This window comes from Dermacentor silvarum, chromosome 6 (assembly GCF_013339745.2).
Source record: "Dermacentor silvarum isolate Dsil-2018 chromosome 6, BIME_Dsil_1.4, whole genome shotgun sequence".
Taxonomy (NCBI): Eukaryota; Metazoa; Arthropoda; class Arachnida; order Ixodida; family Ixodidae; genus Dermacentor; species Dermacentor silvarum.
In genome coordinates this window covers 182,829,175-182,846,437 of record NC_051159.1, presented here as the reverse complement: position 1 = coordinate 182,846,437, position 17,263 = coordinate 182,829,175, and the positions used below count along the sequence as shown (strand labels likewise).

The following is a 17,263-nucleotide window of genomic DNA, read 5'->3' as shown; positions in this document are numbered from 1 at the left end:
CGGACAGATTTAATTTTGAAGCAATTTAATTTCGATGAATCGCAAGCTGCAATGGCGGGTGAATGCTGCTAACCATGCCGCCGAGCAAACTCGAGACATCGAACGCAACCGACAACGGCGGACTGCGGGCATACCGTCAGTGACGTCGTTCTCTCCGTCGCAGCCGAACGTGTGCGTAACCGCATAAATGAGAAATAATTTAATTAACCCTCGGGATTAACCCAGTGATAAACACTGGGGCTGCACGTTTCAGCTTCGCTGGTTAACCATCTTCACGGAGTGGAAGGGCTGACGCATTTTTCCCCACCCATTTATTTAGCGTTTTTGGAAAGCTAGCCGTACAGCAGCCACTAATTTTCGAAGTGTTTGTTTGCAACCAGGCTCTAAAGGTGTTGACAGGCTATTCGTGCAGTTTTCGTTAATGATAATTAGTGATGTTGTGTTCAAAACTGATCCCTTGTCCCTGATAGTTAGCTGCCCTTTTTGCACAAGACAGAACAAGCGTAATATTCCTGCTGTCTGCGTTTGGCTATTCGACGATTAATGGTAATTCAGGGCATGCTTGCGAAGCATGCCCTGAATTCAAGCAAGAGCTCGTGCAGTGCCGCCTGTTTGTCTGGAGATAACTCTGAATTAATGTCGACGTTGCCCAGTGACTTGTCAGGCATCCTCACTGGTTCAGGGGTAAAACATTCAGCAACGTGCTCTATTTCCTCGGCAAACGCTATCGAAGTACCGCGGAACAGGTGTCGATGCTCGTTACTGAAGTTGGTGACAAGCAACTGAGGACGGCCATCACTAAGCTGTAGCACACTTCTAGCAGCACAAACACCTTGCATCAGTCGATGCGATAAGTTACTTTCAGCGATCACTTCACCTTCACGCATTCCACCGCACATCACTTCGACTAGGACACTGGTTCGCGGAGGAAGCGTAACACGTACATTCGGTGGAGACACGAAGGGCGTCGTCTCGACGCTTGTGGTCGTACCCGTCGAGTGCTCGGTGTGCTGAGAAGGTGACTACACCTCCCCGTAGGTCAATAACAGCGCCGTATTCTTGGAGAAAATGAACCCCGAGAATGACGTCACGGGTGCATGCGCGTAGGACAAGGCAGCTCGCCACGAATGTCGATCCTCGAATCCGAACTCTTGCCGTGCAGGTTCCCAGTGGAGTAACGATGTGACCGCCAGCCGTACGAATCTGCGAGCCATTCCAAGGGGTGATTACTTTCTTCAGCAACGTCGCCAGCTTCCCGCTTAAGATGGAATAGTCCGCACCGGTATCTACTAAAGTTTATTGAGGGTAGCGGCTCCTGAAAAGCACGGCGCTGGGGGCTGGCTATCTATGATGATGATGATGATGATGATGCACCTCCGTTATGGCTCGCACCCACTTAGGGGGATAGGCCAAGAATGGGGCGGCAGTGGGAATGCTAAAGAAAATTCATATTTTAAAACAACAAAACAAGAAATGCCAAGTAAAAGACAAAAAGACAGATGTCGCACTAACCAGATTAGCACGCGAGCGAGCAGTCAGACTGACTGAAAAAGGTGAAAATGAACAGTCGAGCGGGCGGAGAAGCACGCGCACTTCTTTCTTCTTGTCCGTGCCTGCCTCTTAGCACTGTACCCACTGCTGCTGGTGGCATTATATATATATATATATATATATATATATATATATATATATATATGACGAAACACGCAAGGATGGTACGGTGTAATAGTAGATGGAAGTAGAGGAAGACGAAGAATAAAAAAAGGCAGTGCTCGGGCGACCATGTAGTTCTACGTCCGCAACCTCCTGCTCGCGTCACACTAGTCGACAGGATGAAGACCTTGCAGCCACCGCATCGCGCTCACATCATCATGCAAGTATTAAACACCACGCCGCGAACCCGAAGCGCAGAGATCTACCACCGACACCGACCAGCATCATGACCACACCATCGGAAGCCTTGGACGTCCCCAAGTACGCTGGATCAGCGGACAATGGGCCCGTGGAAGACTGGTTCCGCTTCTACGAGGTCCACGCAACCGCTGCATCATGGTCGGAACGGGAGGTGGTCGCCAGCTTCGATGAATACCTGACCGGTGAGGCATTTCGGTTCTACCTGACCCACGTATTTGAATATAAAGAATCATGGAAAGAAATCAAAAATGAAATGATCAGTTGCTTCAAAGAATATGATGAAGACCCCTGCATCATTCACCAGCAGCAGGAATTCGAATGCAGTTACGCACAGTCACAACGTTGCACTAATGAACAGGCTCATATGGGAAGATCGTCGGCGAGTTTTCCTTGTCGTGATTCTCCCGCGAAGAAGACGCGCACTCGCATGCCTAGCATGAACTTGGCATTCCCAGTAAAAGAAAAGCCACTGCGCATTAAACGATATGCACGCCTATTCGTTCCTTCGAAACACGTCATTGAACCACGCTTGACCCCCGTACATCAGTCAACACTATGCACGTCTTCAGCACGCTGCAGCACTGATGTCGTCGTTGCAGCTTCTAACGGATTCCATCGCTCGTCTCGAATGCGCGAGCCACTACGCACTTTCAAGTCACATGACTCTCCTGAGCAGTGCCTGCCTTACACGATTGAGCACGATGTCACGACATCTCAGACAGGCGACCCTTCTCTCGAAGAACATGGTCAAGCCACATCCGCTGTGACATCCTCCAGCGATCAATCACCAGGAATTCGAAACTGCATGGACACAAACTTCTGTATCAACAACACGAATCGAGAAGATACAGCAACAATGAGTTCTGGTGAAATGAAACCAACTTGCTTACTGCCAAGACGAAATCAGAATACAACCACCAGCACCAATGCACGTACCTTTCAAGGCGAAGACAATTTGGAGTCACTTAAATCTAGAGACTAACCTGCTTCGCGACTCTCAAGCTTTATTTTGCATACTACACCTCAACAAGCCGCTGCCACTTCAGAAGCTTCGCACGCGTCAAGCAATATCGCACACTGTCAAATTACAGAAGCGTCCATTCTGAATGACGTCGCAGCAACCTCAGAAGAGTATCCTGAGAAGTCTGGCAAACTGCCCTCGCCACCAGATAAGCCACACGAAAGCAAGCAGTGTGCCAATTACCTGCCACTGACGGCACGAATATGCCAACCAGATACCAGCGTTATTAAAGAAGCAGTGCGACATCATCAGCTGTCGCTGCCACATCAGAATGATCGAAATCAGTCACTCCAAGGTCAACTTCAGCTACCTCGACGACGACTTCGACACAGACGACGACAGAGAGCACCGCCGAAAGCACAGTTGCAACAGCAAAGAAAACGTCAGTGCGCAAGCCAACTCAATCCAAGGCGAACTCAACGTGTACTATTGTGTTTTGCAAGAAAGGAGCGTCACCGAGTACACCTTCAGCACCACCCATCAGGAATGCTCCCATCCCAAAGATTCCTGCGACAACGCTGTGCACAACGACGAAAACGACACGGGAACTTTCTCGGCATACCGGACGAACGAAGACTTCGCCTCGACTACTCAGTCCATCGAACGTTCGAGCAAGAGACACCGCGTGTCTACAAGTCGCGACGAATCAGTCGACACCCACTACATCCGATTTCCCACTGCTGCAATGTGTCAAAACCTTCCTTCATCGGGGCATACCTATGCCGTCCGGAGTGCCACAGCCAGCCTCGGCCACCCGAGCTATGCTGGACGTCACCGGACTGCCGCACATTTCTCGGAAGTTGCAATGAGTTTAAAGCCAGGACGTTGTAATAACTGCACCTTTTGATATTTTGATTTATCATCACCTTGCTGCCTCCCATGTTGTTTGCAGCACGCGCTCTCTCGGGGGGAGGGGAAGCGTGTGACGTAGCGCACAAGGATGGTGCGGTGCAATAGCGTGAAAAGGAGAGGAAGACGAAGATTAAAGGCAGTGTTCGGGCGACCATGTTGTTCTACGTCCGCAACGCTCCGGCGTTACGTATATATATATTGTAACGGAATGAGAGACACAGAGACAGCACCCGTTCCTGGGACAGTTGTTCTACTATCTGCCAACTTCCTCTACCTCGCTCTTCGCCCAAGCAGCCTAGACACGGTGCCGTACTTCCACATCACACTATCTGTCCAAATACGTGGAAGTGACTGCTGTACCATCCCTGGCATCCACTCATTTAGTCGATTTTCTGCAACACAGGCTTGAATGGAGACATGGCTTGCCAAAGAAATTGACATCAGATCGTGCCACAACATTTCGCAGTCGGGAACTACGAAAGTACCTTTCCACGGCGGGAGTGCAGCATCATTATACATCCGCGTTTCATCCCCAGGCAAACGGCCTCACTATATATATATATATATATATATATATATATATATATATATATATAAAGAGAGAGAGGCATACCATACGAAGCCATCAAGGACACCAGGAACAGCATAGGGGAAATTATTTTGAGTTCGTAACTGAATTAAAGAAATTATAAATGAATGGAAACTGAAAGTGGCTGAAAAAACAGAAGGTCGCAGTTGGAATACGAACCCACGTCTTTGCAATACACGTGCCATGCTCTTATTGATTTATTTATCATTTCCTTTATTGAGATAAGAACTTCAAGCAGTTTGCTCTGTGCGGTTGCAGGTGTCATTGTCTGTTGGCTTCATGTGAGCTGCCTAACAAAAATCGGCCCCCTCGGTTTCCTTTCTTCTCGTTCACACGCACACGCACGCGCACGCGCACACGCGCACGCACACACACGCGCAAGCAGACACACACACACACACACACACACACACACACACACACACACACACACACACACACACACACACACAAGCAGAATTATATATATATATATATATATATATATATATATATATATATAATTGAGAAGTTGATGCACTTGTTAAAAGAAAACTGTTTATTGTGACGTTGCGACTGGAGACCGAACTATCTCAAGAGTTTTTTTTTTTTTCTTTTTTTTAAGAAGTGCAACACCTTCTCAAGTATACCCTGCGGCAAAAATACATATTTCTACCTTCAAGTAATATATACAGGGATACAGGGTGTCCCAGCTATCGCGCAGCACGATTTTTAAAAAAAGAGGAACGGCGTTACGCGGAGCAAACCTAGTGCGTATTGTTCCCAGTACAGTGGAGTAGCCGCCAGTATTTTTTTCGTTACTGAGATTTAATTAATTAATTGTAATTAATTATCTAACTCGAGAAGTACTGTCCTAATCATCAAAGTGTCAATGAGAAAGTTGTAGAGCAACATGAAAAACTCCTGATACAGCTTTCCGTTGCTCAATACTTGTCACATAAAAGTGTTTTTCCGAGCATTAAAGAATCCCGCGAATACACGCAAAGTTCCTCGAGCGGCCAGTCGTGCGGCAATTCTGCGTGTATTCGCGGGCTTCTTTCACACTCAGAAAAACACATTTATGTAGCACGTATTGAACAACAGAAAGCTGTATCAGGAGTTTTTCATGTTGCTCTACAACTTTCTCATTGACACTTTGATAATTAGGACAGTACTTCTCGAGGTAGATAATTAATTACAATTACCTAATTAAATCTCAGTAACGAAAAAATTACTGACGGCTACTGCACTGTACTGGAAACAATACGCACTAGGTTGGCTTCGCGAAACGCCGTTCCTCTTTTTTTAAATCGTGTTGCGTGATAGCTGGGACACCCTGTATATGAAGCCAGATTTGTCCTTGGATCCAGTGATTCCAGGCGATTGAATGAAAGGCGATTCCAGGCGATTGAATGAAAGGCCGCGCGAAACGAAAACATTTTATCTTTCCTTTGTTTCGACCGGCGTCCGGCCTTCATCTGGAAATGCCGGACCCGTGCTACAGTAAAGTTTTTCCAAGCTTTAAAGAAAGCCCACAAGACACGAAAAAGTGCCTCGCGACTAGATCTTTGCGGGCTTATTTCAGGATTGGAAAAAAACTTTTATGTATCAAGTTTGAGCAGCAGAAAGATGGATCGGGAATTTATGATGTTCTACAATTTTATGAATAATTTTGCTCTGATTGTAATATACGAGAAGGTAATTAATACTAAGTAATTATGGAATTGGTCAAAATTAAAAAAAAAACAATTGTCTTGATTTGCTCTAAACCACGGCAAACAACATTACCTTGGTTCTCTCCAGCTACGTGGCGCTCACATATTTTTAAAAATTGACACAGTTTACGTGGGACACCCTGTGTCCCAACTATCATGCACCAAGGTTTAAAAAAAGCGCAATTGCGTTACTCGATGAAAACCTCGTGCATATATATTCTTTCCAGTACAGTAGAGTACCCGCGAGTAATTTTTTGTTACTGATATTTAATTGGGTAATAGCAATTAACTATCTAACTCGAGAAGTACTGTCCTAATTATCAAAGAAGCCTGCGAAAACACGCGAAATTGCCGCGCGACTGGCCGCTCGAGGGCTCGAGGCACTTTGCATGTATTCGCTGGCTTCTTTCACGCTCGGAAAAACACTTTTATGTAGCACGTATTGAGCAACGAAAGCTCTATCGGGAGCTTTTCATGTTGCTCTACAATTTTATTATTGGCACTTTGATAATTAGGACAGTACTTCCCGAGTTAGATAATTAATTGCAATTACCTAATTAAATCTCAGTAATGAAAATATTACTGGCGGCTATTCCACTGTGCTAGAATCAATATGCACTAGGTTTTCTTTGAGAAACGCAATTGCTCTTTTTTTAAGTCTTGGTGCAGGATAGTTGGGACACCCTATATATATATATATATATATATATATATATATATATATATATATATATATATATATAATTCGTTGACCGTGACAAACAACTTGATAGCAGAAAAAAAGTTAAATACTGCTAAAGATGTCTTGTTCTTATGCTGCAGAAGTGCGACTGCGTTTGAACTAATAGTATGTGGTAGAGTCTTAGGTTGGACTATGTATTACCACACGGTAGCCGTCATTTCATACATGAGAAAAAAACTATCTACCAGACAAACTGAAAACTGTACATTGTGTCCTTTATTTGGGGCACAGAATGAAACGCCGTTAATTATGTATTTTGGTGCACGTTACCGCAGCAGCACCTTTACTTTCTCACGTCCTTTCTTCCTTCATCCTTGTCCTTTTTCTGCAAAATGGAGAGAAGTGATAGTCGTGGCATCTCTACTGCTGGCCTGTCACCGCAGCTGATTCGAAACAGCGCCCAACTCGTATTTACGTGTCTTTTTATTCAGCCTATTGAAGTATGACGTATGGCGTTCATATATATTTTGCGTATTTATCATGTTGTAAAGGGGGACGATGGCTTCATAAGCAGATAGATGTGAAACATTATGGCCTGACACCCCCCTTTCTTTTCTTCCAGTTCGCATCGATTCATACGAGCTACGTACAGCAACAATTCGGAAACGACACGCTCCAAAGTTGCGTGATCTATGTTGGCTGATCCATGGATTCCTTTTCTGTGATTATTGTGCCCTTCTGTGCACCCTAGGCACAGAGGGTAGCGGAATAAATAACAGCACTGCAAGCTTAGTAGGTGGACGACCCCGCGACTCGCATTGCGGTCAGGACTACCGCCGAGTGTTTATCGGCGCGGCAAGTACTCAGAATCGGCCCAAGTCCACTAGGCCGTGTTTGTTCGCCCCGAGTGGGCGGCCTCGTAAGAGGACTCCCAGCAGAGACGAAGACAATGTCACGAAGGAGGTGATAGCGTGTCCACGGGAGTATCCGAAGGACAGCCTTATTCGGTATTGTGAAGAACAGGCTCGTGCCATACTGTCTTTACAAGGTGGGACTGGAGAGCAGTCGGTGTGGCAACGAACGACAAGCTTGAGGACTGACAGGGGCGCTCAGGAGTGGAGGTTACTTTTACACTGCAGCTTCGATTAGGGCGCGTCACTCACTCCTCAATGTCGGCAGCGCTTGACGAAACTTTGTCTGTTCATAAACTGAGCGTAAACAGATTTCTGTAGGACAGAAATCAGAGGCGGAATCTACATGAAAGAACTGCTCTGTAGCCTACAGGTCGCTAAGTATGTGCAACAAGACTTTTTAGACACCACGTGCTCTTAAGAAAATTTGTTGCCATCGCGAAGACAACTGTATAGTTGCCTTTGCTCACAGGGAAGAGTTTGTGAGTTTGTCCGCGCTGTACTTAAATAATGTTTTATGATTAGCGAATCTTTCTAGTTATCCCTGAGTACATCGCGATTTCTGATGCATATAATTTCCGCTTCTTGTATCAGTGTGCTTGAAACACAGGAACAACGCTATACCTGTCACAGGCGATCTTGTTTAATCTGTACGAACTAAAAAAATAAATAAATAATAATAATAATAATAATAATAATAATAATAATAATAATAATAATAATAATAATAATAATAATAATAATAATAATAATAATAATAATAATAATAATCACATGGCATGCTTGCACGTTTAAATTCTGGCCTTATTTTCCGTGGAGCAGCATTAAGATCTTTCTTCGCAACTTTAGTTTTTACCACCAGCAAAAGCCGCATCATAATGTCGATTGCGCAGCCGCAGCTTCCACTGGAACACTTTCGTGACGATGACGATCTATTGGCGCCCCCTTTCAAACGGGGCATTGAGAAATATTCACCCAGCCTCCTCGGCGCATCGATCAGCGCCATCTTCTAGCAGTGCGAAAGAACGCGGCAGAACCGCGGCTCGTTGTATTTCGCTCTTTCTTGTGTAATGCAATGCATGATGGAGTCGCCGTGAGCACAAGAGCGAATCGATGAAAGCGGCGAGATAAGACTAACTCGACGGCCGCTAACAATCCGCAATGAACCACTTATAAACGACACAATGAAAAATGGCGACTTCGCCACACTTGTGTGACACTGCGCACCAGAAGACGAACTCCATCGAGGAGCATCGTATCGCAATCCTGCAGCTTCATTTCAGTCTCTCTTTTTCTTTCTGTTCTGCAAAAGCTCTTGCTTTCGTAGTCTCTGGCTTAATGCTTATTGAGCAATCTACCGTCGACGAGTTAAAGAGGCACGTGCCCTCGCCTTTAGCTCAGGAGCGCCTGTCTAAATACATCGGAACGGAGACATTTCTTTTCTCGGCAACCACTGCAACGACTTTGGTGAGGCTTGTTGCGTTTAAAGGCGGAAGCTAAATTTTGATAACTGTAGCAAGTGGATTTTTATTTCAAACCTGCAGTCATTTCTTTAGATTTTTTTTTTAATCAGCCGGTTACAAATAACTCAAGTATTAGGTCTTCATCTTTATAAGTCAGCAATAAAAGAAACTATATCAGAGTTCTGTAAACAGCACATAATATTACATCTGAAGCGGACGAAATTCATGTACCCGCCGCGTTAGCCCAGCGGCGATGGCATTGCGCTGCTGAGCTTGAGGACGTGGGTTCGAGCCCAGCATTTCGATGGGGGCGAAAACGTTCTGGCACTTCGATTTATGTGCATGTGAGAAAACCCTCTGTAATCAACGTCTGTCAATCCGGAGCGACTTGGTTCATAATCAAATCGTGGTTCAAGCATGTAAGACCCCAAAATAATTTCTTTAGTTAATTTATTATACACCGCTCTGAAATATATCACTCATTTGTGAGCGGCCATTTTGAAAAGCCCTTGCAAACAATGTGACGCTGTCACGTAAACTGCAAATTCATATATCACATTTATCCGCTTTAGATTCATGCAGTTGACCGTACCGCGACATATATGTTTTTGGTGCTGAGTTACGGGTTTGTAAACTTCGTGCTAGTATTTTGGTGAACTTCTAAATTTTGGGCAATTTCTGTGAAACATTCGAAGATCCCAGATAATCATTCTGCTTCCTAGATTCACTAAAATTTAACTTTAGTAGAGTGTAAAACTGGGCGAGTTCATTGAACTCGGGTTCATTATGACGGCAACGCAAAAGGGACGGCGACACGGAGAAAAGAAGTACACAGGACAAGCCTGCCTTGAGAAGAGGCACGCCTTCCCATCTGTCAGTGCATTGTCGCCATGTGGCTGTAAGCCATTTTCTAGAAGAAAAAAGAAAGAATGCATGTTATATCCAAAAACATGAGCCAAAAAGCACTTGAACTTACAAAGGCTCTGAGAAACCATGAATTTTTCATATTCTTTGGTTCTATCAATTTGCTTGAGTACGAGTCAGTCATCTTGAAAGGTTTGGCTTAAGCGAGCAGTACGAGTGTGCGCACACAGACGGGCTTGTTGTGCTTATTTCTTACAGTTTGCAATGAACTGTCAAAAGTTCAGCGCTCGGCCTGTGTACTTCTGTTCTCTATATTGTCACGTAGTAGTGACGGTGAAGAAAACAGTCGCAAAACTGTGAATGACGAAACGGACTTTATTGGGCGAACCTGTGCCCCAAAAGCAAGTTGCACTCGGAGCACAACGATAGCGGCGAACGCAGTCGGCGATCGTCGAAATCTGATCAGCGGCGAAACGCGTCGGCTTTTATACCTGAGTCATCGAAGGTTCCAGATTAATCCCTGGTGTCCGCGTGTCTTCCAGAAAGTACTAGACAATTCGAGTCGCTCATACAATCAGATTACATGACCGTCGGTGACAACAGACAACGGATAGAAGCATCGATAACGTTCGAGAACATGGAGGCGCGTCCTGTGCCTAGCGATAACGTTTAACATTTGTTAGCCGGTGAAAAGCGGCCACCGGTGAAAGATAAACAAGTACACGTGTCAATATCGCCGTCCTCCTTACGCTGCCGTCGTTATGAATTATAATTTGACGTTTTCTTTCATACGACACAGATTTCATTCAAATCGGCGCAGCACTTGTCTCATAAGAGCACGTCTTACGTGTGTTTGAATATGCAAATCGGACGGTGCTAAGGCTGCTTCATTTGAACGCACGGGTGGCCGACGCCGAGAGCGGCTTTCGCACGTGGCAAAAGAAAGCTTCCTCCTCTTCTCAGGCCTGGCAGCGGCTCGGCAGCTGCGCAAGGAGGGCGTGGAAGTGGTCGTGCTTGAGGCCAGGGACCGCGTCGGTGGACGGACGTACACTGTGCAGGTGAGGCATCGAAACTCATCGTCTGTAGAATGAACGTGACAGTTTACTTGGGCGCACAAGTGGCAAAATGCAGCGAGTGAATGAAAGACCGAAGCGCATTCATTTCGTTGTTCTCGACAAAATCGGCGCAGGTGGTTACCGCTTTGCTTCGGATCCCACGCGATGAATCGATTACATTTCAAATGAGGTACCCGCGTCTGGGCATCTTCTGCCGACTTTATTCGTTGTCCACCTACCAGTGCTGAATTACAAAGTGCTCCAGATGCGTACGCTGATCCAGCAGACTCCAACATGCGGGAATAAACCGGAAGCTCTAGAATTCAACATAACTCGTTTCCACGCTATAGTTGGTGCATTTCTTTGCAAAAGTGACGGTTCCAGGGTGAATATACAGGACTACAAACATGTGCATATGCAACGCAGTTTAATGTCGAATGTCTTTTTTTATTATTATTGTTATTGTTGTGCAGGAGGCGACGACATATTTGCGACATATTTGCTTCCAACATTTAGGAAATGTATAAATTAATAAAATAAAAGAGTAATGAATCACTTGGGTTGTAGTGCACGTTAAAGAACCCCAGGTGGTCAAAATTAATCCGGAGCCCTCCACTACGGCGTGCCTCATAATCAGAACTGGTTTTGGCACGTAAAACCCCAGAAAGAAAGAAGAAATTCTCGCTTATTATTTTGGAAACGAGCATTAAGATTTTGTAATATGCCGACACAGTGAAAAGAAAGAACAGAAATTGCCTACCGAGGAATTCACTCATCGTGCGCACTTTTCAAGCTTTTAAATCATGTGAAACATTCAAAGGTCACTTTTCAATTTCAAGTAAAACAGAAAGAACATGTCCGAGCGCGACTATGACATGAACGCCAATTCCTGTGACCCGTGGGAATGACAGGCAGATAGATTCGTGTATCCGAGTTGTTGCATGCATGACCACTCGTCGGTATGGACACACGCAGGGCGATCACTATGGTTACCTGGACATCGGTGGCGCGTACATTGGCGCCACTCAGCGGCACCTGCTACGCGTCCTCAAGGAGTTGGGCCTGGAGAAGCACCTGTACTGCGTCTACTACGAGGACTGGTCCATTTTCACAATCCTGGTACGTCCTGCCCCTGCGCCGTGTAGCTTTTACGAAAAAATTACAAGGGGAACTCGTCGGGAGATCGTCACAGCAGTCACGAAAAATTGGGAGGACGCTTACGCTTCGCCTTTAAGAGTGGAACGTGATAACATTGAAAGATCCCTGACTGCTTGTCACGCTTCCCGGCAACTGTAGCTTTCTTTTTCTCCATCTTCGCATCCGCGCGCCGCTGCCGAGGAGGCGAGCGCCATCTGGATGGTGTTTCTGCAAGGAACAGACCGAGGCGCGCCGCTGTATGAATGGTAGAAATGCTGGAAACTGTGTTTGTGTTTGAGTATCCGCGTAACAGAATTATGTTTTCTCTTATATTCAAATTACAGCCCGACGCTATCATGTCTGTAGGTTGTGGTTAAGTCGTACTTCACGATTTTCCAGACGCATTTTACTTTGAGAAATTCAATTAGTTCACTAACGCCTCTGTGCCACGTGGAAGGCCTGTGTGGTCGGGGTGGTTAGGAATGATTTTGTCAGCCGCGGATGCCGGCGCCAACGCCGACACAGATGCCGACGCCGGATTTTCTGCTACATGGGGCCCTTAACGCTATCACATTAGACGGACCTTGTTGCAACCTGTACCCAGACTGAGCTTTAAATAACGGAGCGTCAAAACAACTCCCAATCAGTGTAGACGCCGTAGAAGTTCAAGCGCTCGCTGTGCAGGCGAGCGAAGCCATTCCCTTTCCGCGAGAACATCTATGTCACTCACACCCGACCTGGACGGGATGGCATAAAGCACTGTCACTAGGCTGTCACGCCGCCCTGGGAGTGGGACAGTGAGTAAGCGTATGTAAACAAATGTTCTTGCTGCTGTAGTTGTAAAAAATGTTAAACTTGCATTTGTGCACGAAAATATCTCAATAACGACACTTTGAAAATTAGTTGACTCCTGAGATGAACTTGTTTATTTTTCGGCAAGGACCAATTATTTTCTAATTTGTAAACATCTGGCTGTTGTGTCAAGGCTTTAAGCCAATTCCACAAGTATTTGAACTATTTGCTTCGAAATTATTCCACACTAATTACTATTCCCTTTGGCTACACTTTGAACTATAAAATATATATTCGCACAAGGCTATCGTGCTTTTGGCACGAGATTGTAAATTCCCTACTGCATGCAGTGCAATAATATTTGTCTGGCATGTTCACAGGAGCCTCGTTTACCTATCGGTAGGGGTTTATTATTATGTTCATAAAGTCTTTCAGGGCCCTGTTATGTGTGGATATCTTCCGTACCAGCATATGTTTTCTTGAAGTACGCATATGCCTGAATTTCAAGTTGCCTAGATATCATATTCCGGTTTTTCTGGGCTATGTCTTACCGAGCCGCTTAATTCAGCCTCTTTCTATCCGCTTGCTGTGCAGGTATCATCTGGTAACCGTGCTATCAAACGTGCGTTGTTTCTTCTGTGCGGTTTTGTGCAGCGCTTACGTATTTTTAAAACAGATTTTACTTTCTAATTGTGCCGTGTCACTCTGTGTGGCTTCATGGAGCATTTAAATTTCTTGCGAGCTTCACGCTGCACAACAAGGGAGCTTGCAACGTAAAGTGTAAGCCGAGCCGTCGTGTATGAAGCCTCTGCCTAAGCAACACAACTAGATAGATAGATAGATAGATAGATAGATAGATAGATAGATAGATAGATAGATAGATAGATAGATAGATAGATAGATAGATAGATAGATATAGATATAGATATAGATATAGATATAGATATAGATATAGATAGATAGATATAGATATAGATATAGATAGATAGATATAGATAGATATAGATATAGATAGATAGATATAGATAGATATAGATAGATAGATAGATATAGATAGATATAGATAGATATAGATAGATAGATAGATAGATAGATATAGATAGATAGATAGATAGATATAGATAGATATAGATAGATATAGATAGATAGATATAGATAGATAGATATAGATATATCTAGATATATATAGATAGATAGATAGAAAAGCAAGGAAAGGCAGGAAGGTTAACCAGACGCAGGCCTGATTTGCTACCCTGCACTGGGGGAAGGGGATAAATGAATGAAAAGAAGGAAAGAGATAGAGAACTAGCTGCTCGCACAGTGGAAGGCGGTAACCAAGTCTATAAACGGTCGCAGAGACCTGTCGAGTTCGAAAACTATATAGCAACGCCCTCGCTGCTTCCTGCGCCAGCGATGCGCACGGCCATGGCCCAATGATCGTCGCTTTCAAAAACGCTTAGTCCAGCCAGTTTAATGCTGTCTGGAGAGGGCGGCGCTGGACGCCCTTGTAAACTGTATTATGAAAATTATGTGGTCCATTCATTCTCGAAAAGTACCGGCGAGTGCTTTCACACCTTAAGAACTTGGCACACATAATAAGGCCCCGAAATGTGCGGTGTAGAGCCGGAGGATGTCTTCAAAGAAGGGAAGAAAAAGAATACGTAAAAAACTTGAACGCTAACCCTCTTCCCTTACTTCGGACAACATAAATGTCATTATGGGTTCGGTCCCCACCGGCGACAAGTTACCCTTTCGTCCACTTTCATTTGCCCTTTTTCTTCATTATTTCCCTATGCTTTCCTTGGCTTCATTGACTGCTGGCTTTATATGGTCGTTACTCAGTGCGAAAAATATTTTTACAAACGAGCAGTTTGCGGTTGCAAGAATTTCGAGCTGTGGCGCTTGCTATAGTGCCTTCTCAGTCACCTATAGCTCACCGGCGGCCGACCTCAATAGCAAAACCTAGTTGCCTACAGACAACCTTGCAAAGTATTTGTTTATTTTATAAACCCGTCTTATTTTTCTGGATCAGAAACCGCAGAGCCGTTACTGTATGCCCTTTATATCCGTGCGTCTACGGGGCGGGGCGTCAAGCACCGTTCGGTGTTCAACAGCATGTGATAGTTTCTGTCGATATGTAACCAGCTACGGCGTCATCCTTACAAAACTCGTGTGCATCGAGCTCTCTTTGTGATCTGCCACCGTCCTAAAGCATTTGTTCGCGTCTTCGTTTACGTGCTTCGCGAACAGGGTCGACGGTACGTGACCACCGGGGGAGACTTCCCTTCCTTCTGGAACCCGTTTGTGAACATGGACGTCAACAACTTCTTTCGCAGTCTGGACAAGATGGGAGAAGAGGTGAGTGACGCCAGCGCTGCACTAGTGGTTTAATTGCTCAATGACAGCGGCACATTGAACAGTACCGCCGTCAGCTAAAAGGCGTAATGCGAAATAACGACATTACAAAAAAAAAAAAAAAACGTCGGCCCTTCCCCTACCGGAAGATCGGGGTAAACGAAGCTTGTCCTGAGTGCACCTTATGTTTGACGGTTATGTTTCTTGTGAGCGACTTGACCGTCACCAAGGGAAGGTGATGTGATCTGCCGGGCATTGGCAGAGTGCCGCAGCTATACAGCGGCTCGCACCGTAGGATAGGCCCGTCGACGACGCGCCCTTTCGCGGGCGATTTCCCGTCGGTACTCGGCGAGAGCTGCCTGTTGTTCAGGGGTGCGCACAATGCGCGGCCGTCTCATCGGTTTTCCGAGACTGAACTGAACGGAAACGAAGCGGGCGCAGCGCGCGCGACACCCTTTCCCGCCCGTTCCCTTCCCTGTGGAAGCAAAACGGCTCTGATTGGCTACACACGTGGCGTGACCGCGCGCGCCTATGCAGATGGCACCGTGCCTAAGCTGGCACCGGCTCACGCTCCGGCACCGGAGTTTTAGCGTTATATCGCCGGCGAAGGCTAGCGTATATACAAGCTTCGCTTGAAAAAATATGAGGTTTTACGTGCCACAAACACGATCTAATTATGAGGCACGCCGTAGTGGGGGACTCGGTAATAATTGGGACCACCTGGGGTTCTTTAATGTGCACCTAAATCTAAGTACACGGGCGTTTTCGCATTTTGCCCCCATCGAAATGCGGCCGCCGTGGCCGGGATTTGATCCCGCGACCTCGTGCTTAGCAGCCTAACACCATAGCCATTAAGAGCAACCAGGGCGGGTGCCAAAGAACTATCGACGATATTCGAAAAATTCACAGGCCTGCGCGGAACACGCAGCACAGTCACAGCGTAAGCTGGTGGAGCGGCTCAAGAGTAGTTCCAATTTGGGCACCACGCACCACGTACAGGGTCTTCGCGGCAGTCTGTTCGCCTCGTTTTGACGAGAACGATGTGAACTGTCGGCCCGGCGTCGATGGCGAGCTGCGGCTTGTGTAATGCTCTCTCCACAGCAGTCTGCTGAGCCCTATCAAGCATTACAACTACAATTTACATGTTGGGCGCGTCGTGTTTGCAGGCACCTTAACTAGATGGCGCCACCATACTGGCGGAGGCTCGGCAGCTCGGGAGCGCGTTGATTGCGCGCCTCGTCTGAATTGCATATCGTCGTATGCGCCTGCGGACGCTGCGTTTGCAGGAATCTTACCTAGATGGCGCCACCATACTGGCGGAGGCTCGAGTCGTCTCAGACTGCGTTTGCCTTAGGGTATTTTCCGCGGCGCGATAGCAAGCGCTTGCGTGGCTCAGTATACGGCTCCCACGCAGCGGGCATGCGTTCGATCACGGCGAGAATCGGGCACTTTTTTCGCGTTTCCGGCGATAGCGGTTACGCGGCCGCCGGCGGCGGCATCATCGCGACTCGAAACGGCTGTTGGAATGAGCCCATTAACAGCTTACGCTGTAAAAATAAAAGTTGACAAGCCCGACGCCCATTGCCGACTCAAAATAAATTATGGGGTTTTACGTGCCAAAACCAGTTCTGATTATGAGGCACGCCGTAGTGGGGGACTCCGGAAATTTGGACCACCTGGGGTTCTTTAACGTGCACCTAAATCTAAGTACACGGGTGTTTTCGCATTTCGCCCCCATCGAAATGCGGCCGCCGTGGCCGGGATTCGATCCCGCGACCTCGTGCTCAGCAGCCCAACACCATAGCCACTGAGCAACCGCGGCGGGTCATTGCCGACTCTATAACATGACTGAAGGAATATTAAGCACTTCCCCACGCATGAAATTCAGGGAAGTCTGTCGACAACATTGACCTTATTTTCTCAATATTTCACTT

The 17,263-nt window shown here is 46.2% G+C and overlaps 1 protein-coding gene across 1 annotated transcript in view; it reads left to right on the top strand.

The window, feature by feature from the left end:
- Positions 1-17,263, top strand: part of LOC119456512 (amine oxidase [flavin-containing] B-like) — a 107,922-nt gene that overhangs the window by 69,566 nt on the left and 21,093 nt on the right. The window contains exons 2-4 of the mRNA XM_037718339.2: positions 10,954-11,048; positions 12,021-12,164; positions 15,225-15,332. Coding sequence (XP_037574267.1) covers positions 10,954-11,048; positions 12,021-12,164; positions 15,225-15,332 — 347 coding nt within the window. The remainder of the gene's footprint in view (positions 1-10,953; positions 11,049-12,020; positions 12,165-15,224; positions 15,333-17,263) is intronic.